Below are 8,214 nucleotides of genomic sequence, written 5' to 3'. Positions count from 1 at the left end.
TTGCCTGCATTCAAGCTTCTCTGTCCTCTTCTCACTTGCTCTAATGGTAATTATTTCCATTAAGATTTCTAATGGTCGGGTGCCTGGGTGGCTCAGTGGGTTAAGTGACTGCCTTCAGCTGAGGTCATGATCCTGGAATCCCAGGATCGAGTCCCACATTGGGCTCCCTGCTCAGCAGTGAGTCTGCTTCTCCCTCTAACCCTCCCCCCTCTCATGCTCTCTCTCAAATAAATAAAATCTTAAAAAAAGATTGCTAATGGTCTAGCTGCAAACCAAATAGCATTTTTTTTCAACTGTGTGGAAAGCTTAAATCATTGTATGTGCCAACTATAGAATTTTAAATATAATTACTATCAAGTTATTACAGAAGAAATAACAAAGACATAGTTAATACAATTTCCAATAAAAAAAAGTAACAATGTATTTAGGGTTTAGTGTATGTCAAGTACTGTTCCAGCTGCTTCACTTGTTTAATCATTTGATCCTTAATAACCCTATGAGGTAGGTATTCTTTTTATTTTTTTTTTTAAAGATTTTATTTATTTATTTGACAGAGAGAGACACAGCGAGAGAGGGAACACGAGCAGGGGGAGTGGGAGAGGGAGAAGCAGGCTTCCCGCGGAGCAGGGAGCCTGATGCGGGGCTCGATCCCAGGACCCTGGGATCATGACCTGAGCCGAAGGCAGACGCTTAACCGGCTGAGCCACCCAGGCGCCCCTGAGGTGGGTATTCTTATCCATGTTTCACACACAAAGAAACTGAGGTAGATGTTCAGTTATTTAGCTCAGCTCATAGTTGCAGAGCCAAGATTTAAATTCAGCTTAGTTCTAGAGCTTACACTTAATCACTACATTATATAGCTTTCTTCAGTTAAAAGAACTACAAAAATGGTCATTAACAAAAAGGGCATACTTTTATTACTTTCAACATTTCTTTTTATCACAATGAAAATAAACACACAGCTTTACAAAAATAAATTTTTATTAAAAGCAGTAGAGTCTGAGCAGGAGACAGTACAAAGAATGTAAACAATGTAAACACTACATTCAGCTCAGCCTGATTGAATGCTGAAAGACAACTCTAAATGCTCTATGTGCCCTTACTAGCAAGATACAGTAATTCTATTATACACAGAAACACACACTAATTTTGATTAAGAAAAAGTATTTTATCGAAGTCGATCCCAGCGCCAAATACTGGCATCATCACAAACAGCTATAAGAATACTGCTATCCCTGCTAAAACTGGTTTGTCGAATAGCAGCACCACATTTATGATGAGTCAGTGTTGTACATCTAGGAAAAAACAAGACAATAGGTTAAATGCCATTCATAAAAAATGTATCAAATTAAACCAGTGAATTAGAAAACAAATAGATGTTCCAAGTCATATGGAAAGCATTTAAAACATCACTGAGAGAGCTCAATTTCTAATTTCATAAAATTTGGGTATATTTTATATTTTAAAAAAAGAAGCAACTTGTCAAAGTACTCACGATAAACAGTCATTATGAGAATAAAAAGTATTTTAAAATAACTGAGCCATGTAAATGTTAAAAATGATTTAAGAATGGTAGTTCAAGTATCAATTACTTCCTATCTATTGGCATAACATTTGAGAAAAAGGCAGAAATTATCAATAGAAATTTCTTTAAAAAGATTTTATTTATTTTTACGAGAGAGAAGGCACACAAGCAGGGGAGGGGGGCACGTAGGAGAAGCAAAGACTCCCCACAGAGCAGGGGGCCTGATGCAGGACTTGATCCCAGGACTCTGGGATTATGATCTGAGCCGAAGGCAGCCGCTTAATCGACTGAACCACCCAGGCATCCCTAATCAATAAATATTTCTAAATACTTACTTGGCTTTATGAGGATCTTCTACTTCTAAATCCCAAACATAAAGTTTGCCAACCTGATTGCCCAATGCAAGCATCTGTATAAACATATTTTTAAAAACACCGAATTATTAAAATAGGTACAGAGCCTTCAAGCATTCCTAAGACATATTCGTATTTCAGAAAAACCTCAGCTCCAGCCTTTGGCTATGCTCATGATTGGTTCTTTGCATCTTATATTTCTGATTTTTAATGGGGTAACAGCAACTAATACTTCAGAGGTATCCTGAGTAAATTAGAAGGCATTCTGCAAACTTACAAAGGACTTTACAATTTACATTGTTAGCATGTACTCTTTATTCTATTCTGCCTTAAAGAATTATAGCAAAAGCTACAGACAGCTCCTCCACAGTTTTCTGATAGAAATAAATACCCAGGTAATTTGTTACTCCAAATTCCTAACACCAATCTCTTTCAAATTTTAGATAACTAGTAGTTTGCCCCATCTTCCATGTTGATTTTTCTCCAAGCTTTTCTACAAAAAAAGCTACCTTAATAACAGATGTCATGGAAAGCAAGCATCTCACTGCCACCATTGACACCTGTCAACTGCATTTATACTAAACATTGCAGATGGTATGCAGAACCACAAAGGTAGAATAAATAACATCACTGGCCAAAGTAATCAATATAAAATATCAAGGCAGATTCTTAGAGGAAACTGAACATGGATGCACAACAGAGAAAAGTGAAATTACAATGGTCTTAAGTTTAAAATGTAAAAATATGTTGCTACCTTTTGCCAGAAATCCATAGAAAACCTCATGTACCAAATGTCACACTGGCTGTAATCGAATCGCCCAAGAATAGTCACATTAGACTCACTGGGTTTAATTTTATCTATATCATCTTCCATTTTGCCAGGTTTCCAGCACACAATGGCATTTTCACAAGACTTTAAGAGAGAGAAATGAGAAAAAAAGAAATGTTACATATAGAACTGAATTTTAAATATTAAAAACAAAGCGCTTTTTTATTATTTTTAGAATCAACGGTCTTAAAACCTGGTTATCCATCTACTAAATACAGTGATATACATTCATTTATATTACAGATCATTTATATTTACAGAGTCAATGTCCACACTTGAGGACAAGAAGTCGTATTACAACAGAATTTAACAATATTCAAAAGCATTATATTATCTGGAATACTCATTTTGAAGTCACAATTTCTCTTCTAAACCAAATCCATCTCTAGATACTGTGGCACCCAGAAACCGGAGTGTTTTATAACAAAGGTAAATTACAAAAACCCTATACAAATGCATGGCTCTTCAATATGGCCCCTGCTTAGAGGCCTTAAGAGATCAGATTATATAGAAGGCAATAAACTCAGGAGTTTTAACATCAAGACATTGATATGGGGATAGGACTGAACTAGACTAAGTTACACTACACCTTCCTATTCTAGTATCATTGTCTTTGCACACATTCTAGTTAAGCAGCAAGTGATAAGGAACACAATGGAAGAAAAACTGCAACACAGTGGGCACTATTCGTATTATACGTCAGTGGTGTGCCAACTGAGGGACATTTCGCAATGTCCCTGCCCTTTAGTAGGTTAGAGGCGAGAGGTGCTGCTGGATGGCCCCTCCCAATTAAAAAAAAAAAAAAAAAAAAGAATGATCTAGCCCAGTATCTCAACAGAACCTGGACTGAGAAATGCCTGTGTAGGGAAGATGCCTTCTGGAGTTTACATGACACAGCCTACACAGTCCCGTGGGGCAGCTCTATCCGGTTCACTGACATACGAACAGTTTAACAGCAGGGCCACAGGAAGATTAGGGAGGGGAAAACACCCCTCCCCCCGTTTTTCTTCTCTTGTCTTTTTTAGATTATATAAAATCCCAGGGCTATATATCTGATACACAAGTTCTTTACTGTAAAGTACCTTAGATTAGAGATCACCTACTTTGATGAACCTAACTAAATGCACAATTGGATTGACAGCCTGTAGACTTCCCTCAAAAGACTCATCTTGGTCCCAACCCCACTGAATCAGAATTCTCTACAAGGTAAGGCTGAAGCAGAACAATTATGACATAGTTCTTCAAGTGCCTGTCACCGATTACACTGGTAAAGGATCCTTAATTAGTAGAGTCCCCTCATGAACTAAAACTTAAGGAGGTAAGGAGAATTTGTTCGCTGTAATTGATGACTGCACTTGAAAAATCATCTAGAGAGCTTTTTAAAATTACGAATTCCCAGGTCCTTGTGCCAGATTTAGAAAACTCTGTGACTGAGGCCTAGGAATCTATTTTTACAATGTTCTCCTAGTGATTCTGATGCAGAAATAGATTTGAGACCACCAATATAGTTCATTCAGGTCAGCTTCCTGAAACCTAAAATGCAGAAATCCTTTCCTTTCATCTGATTAAGTTCTAAGAAAAGAAATTTTAGAGCTAGTGGCTTTTTACTTCTACTTCCAAAACGATGAAGTAGATGTACTTTCCCCTATTTATCCTCACTATAGCTTAAAAGACTGAGTATCAAATATAAAGCAAACATAAGATTTTGAAAGGTAGAGAGAAGGCAGGTTGGTTTGGAACCTTGGGACTTCAGGACGTTGAGTTCCTTGGTTTTCTTTTCTTTTCTTTTTTTTTTTTTAAAGATTTTATTTATTTTTTAGACAGTGAGCGAGAGAGAAACAGCATGAGAGGGGAGAGGGTCAGAGGGAGAAGCAGGCTCTCCGCCGAGCCGGGAGCCCGATGTGGGACTCGATCCCAGGACCCTGGGATCATGACCTGAGCCGAAGGCAGACGCTTAACCATCTCACCCACCCAGGCGCCCGAGTTCCTTGGTTTTCTTCTGCCTCATTTATGTACCCGACTGGATACTAGACAAGGCAGCAGCTCAGCAATACCCATGGGTTAAGTCCAAATTACCCCCAACAAAAGCCTGCTCTCTCTAATAACCAAAGAACCAGGAAAGTGACAACCTAGCAGGAGAGAAAATTTTCTAACACTCTACTCCAGCCAAACACCACAGAAAAAAACTGTGGGCCCATGCTCGCATGAACCAGCAAAGGCCCAGTGGGGAGCACTTCTCAGGTGTAACTCTGCACCTCAAATGCGTACCTGACCCTCCCTACCCCTCACCCGTAACGAGGTAACTTTCTCCTCCTTCTCCTCTTTGCCTGGGGTGGTATCAGAGGAGGTCTAGCAAAGTTAGCATGTTTACAATCATCCATGACCCCCCCGTGTCAGTGGAAACCACTTTGGGGAACAGTAATGAGACACCACCATCTCGACTTCCCCACCACCTGCCAATCATGAAGTAGTACTCCCCTTCCCCAGCTGAAAATTTATCAGAGGAAGAATGTAAAAAATGTCTAAATAAAATAAGACACACAGTCTTGTAGTATAACACTCAAAATATCTAGATCTCAAAAATTCACTTGTCATACCAAGAATCAGAAAAATCTCAACTTTAATGCTAACAGACTAAATGCCAACAATGAGAAGCATAGGTGTTGGAACTATCTGACAAGGATTTTAAAGCAGCCATCATAAAAATGCTTCTCTGAAAAAAATGCTTCAATGAGCAATTATAAACACACTGAAAAACAAGAACAAAGTCTCAGCAAAGAAATAAGAATCAAATGGAAAATTTAGAACTGAAAAATACTATAACCAAAATAAGAAAATCAACCTAAACGTTCAACAAGAGTCAGTAAATTTAAAGTTAGAAAAACAGAAAGTACCCAATCCAAACAAAAGGAAACAAATGAAAAAAGATAGTCCCAGGGGTCAAATAAAAGATCTAACATTCATATCATTAGAGTTCAAAAGGAGTGGAAGAAGAGAGCAGGTCTAAAAAACAATCTGAATAGTGGCTGAAAAGTTTCCGGATCTGGCACAACTGTATCTCCAAAAGACAAATTTACTACAATTTAAGAAGGTGAGTGAACTCTAAAAGATAAAATCCAAAGAAATCAAGGTACATCATATTCAAACTTCTGAAAACTAAAAAGACAAAAAAGCAAGTAAGACAGAACACCTTATGTTTAGAAGAAAAACAATTCCAATGATGGCAGGTGTCTGAGCAGAAACCACAGACCCTGGAAAGAGGGAACACAACATTTTTCAAATGTGTAAAGAAAATAACTGTCTAGGTAAACTCCTGTATCAAGTGAATAGAGCTTTCAGGAATGAAGGAGAAATGAAGACATTCTCAGATGAAGAAAAACGAAGAATTTGTCACCAAAAGAACTACCCTAAAAGAATGGTTACAGGCAGTTTTATAAACACAAAGGAAATAATATGAGAAGGAATCTTGGAACATCAGGAAGGAACAATGGAAAAAGCAAAATGAGTAAGTACTCTCCTTTTCCTCTTGAGTTTTTAAATTATGTTTGATGGTTGAAGCAAAAATGGTAACTTTTTTTATGTTTTTCTCAATTATAAAGGGAATATTTAAGACAAACTATAAACGGTGGATAAAGTAACAAAGGAAAATAAGGTTTCTACACTTCACGTCAAGTGGTAAAATGTTGATACACAATAGACAGATTACATAAATATGTTTTTATATTTATTATTGCCTGGTAGGCATATCTTTAGGCAATTTTTTACTTTTAATCTACACCTATTTTATACCTAAAGTGACTTCCTTATAGATAGCATTAACAAAAATAAATTATAACAAAAGGTAACAAAACAGTTAATAAATATACATATATAATATCTAGAGTAAACACCAAAAAGCTGCATAAAGAAATGTACTTAGGGGCGCCTGGGTGGCTCAGTCAGTTAAGCGCCTGCCTTCGGCTCAGGTGCAGGATCCTGGGATTGAGCCCCCACATCAGGCTCCCTGCTCGCGGGGAGCCTGCCTCTCCCTCTCCTCCCTGCTCATGCTCTCTCTCAAAAAAATAAAATCTTAAAAAAAAATGTACTTAATATTACAGATAAATCAAAATGGAATTCTAGGGGCACCTGGGTGGTTCAGTTGGTTAAGCATCTGCCTTCTGCATAGGTCATGATCTTGGGGTCCTGGGATCGAGCCCCGAGTCTGGCTCTCTGCTCCCACTTATGCTCTGGTGTGCACTCTAACAAATAAAAAATCTTAAAAAAAAAAAAAAGTGTAATTCTAAAAAATATTCACATAGGGGTGCCTGGCTGGCTCAGTCAGTAGAACATGGGACCCTTGATCTAGGGCTTGTGAGTTCAAGCCCTACATTGGGCATAGAGCCTACTGAAAAAAATGTTTACATAACCTACAGGAAATCAGGGAAAAAGCCCAGATAGAAGAAAAAAAGGAAGAAAGAAAAAAAAACTAAAAAGGTCCAGTCACCAAGACACAGCAATAACAAACAACACACAGAGCTGCAAAACATCATAAAACTGAAAGCAAAAAGGGAAAAAAATCCACAATTACAGCTGGAGACTTCCCCATCTCTCAATATTCGATAAAATAAGTAGACAGAAAAGTCAATGAAGCTATAAAAGAATTCAACCACACCATCGACCAATAGCACCTAACGGACACTTATGGAACACTCCCCACAAACAGAATTACACATTCCTTTCAAGCTCCCACAGAACATACCCAAGATAGTGCCATAAAATAAATCTCAAAAAAGTTTAAAAGAACCCAAATTACAAAGAGTATGCTCTGACCACAATGGAATCAAATTAGAAATCATTAAGAGAAAGGTAACAAGAAATCTCCAATACCTAGAAACTGAACAACACATTTCTTACCAAAATTAGTGAGATGCAGCTAAATAAAGGCGGAGAGGAAAATTTATAGCATCTAATACTTATCTTAGAGAAGTCTCAACTCAATAATCTGAGCTCCCACACCTTAAGAAACTACCAACAGAGCAAAATACACCCACGGCAAACAAAAGGAAGAAGAGAGAAAAAACTGAGTAGCCCGTACCAAGACTTAACAACAAAAAAAAGAAGACAAATTACCATTTCAGGAATGAAGCAGGGCTATCAGTAGAGACCTTGCAGTTGTCAAAAGGAAAATAAGAGAATATTACAAACAACTCTACACATAAATTTTACCTTAGATGTAATGGATCAATTCCTCATACAACACAAACTACCACAACTCACATAATATGAAATAGTTAATTTGAACAGCCTTTTTTTTTTTTTTAAAAGATTTTATTTATTTATTTGACAGAGAGAGACACAGCGAGAGAGGGAACACAACAGGGGGAGTGGCAGAGGGAGAAGCACGCTCCCCGCGGAGCAGGGGCTCGATTCCAGGACCCTGGGATCATGACCTGAGCTGAAGGCAGACGCTTAACGACTGAGCCACCCAGGCGCCCCTGAACAGCTTTTTCAACTATTAAGGAAATGGA

The 8,214-nt window shown here is 37.9% G+C and overlaps 1 protein-coding gene across 4 annotated transcripts in view; it reads right to left on the bottom strand.

Moving 5' to 3' along the window:
- Positions 1-963: 963 nt before the first annotated feature.
- The window catches only part of EED (embryonic ectoderm development), a 29,926-nt gene continuing 22,675 nt past the window's right edge, over positions 964-8,214 (bottom strand). For all 4 annotated transcript variants that reach the window (XM_031031117.2, XM_006736209.3, XM_081798977.1 and 1 more), the window contains 3 exons: positions 2,633-2,791; positions 1,861-1,934; positions 964-1,295 (listed from right to left, as the gene is read on the bottom strand). In XM_031031117.2, coding sequence (XP_030886977.1) covers positions 1,169-1,295; positions 1,861-1,934; positions 2,633-2,791 — 360 coding nt within the window. In that variant the 3' untranslated portion in view covers positions 964-1,168. The remainder of the gene's footprint in view (positions 1,296-1,860; positions 1,935-2,632; positions 2,792-8,214) is intronic.

The sequence above is a fragment of the Leptonychotes weddellii genome, chromosome 11, assembly GCF_054177405.1.
Source record: "Leptonychotes weddellii isolate Sample4059 chromosome 11, ASM5417740v2, whole genome shotgun sequence".
Classification (NCBI taxonomy): Eukaryota; Metazoa; Chordata; class Mammalia; order Carnivora; family Phocidae; genus Leptonychotes; species Leptonychotes weddellii.
The sequence above is the reverse complement of the archived record's forward strand: the minus strand, read 5'-3'. Positions and strand labels throughout refer to the sequence as shown.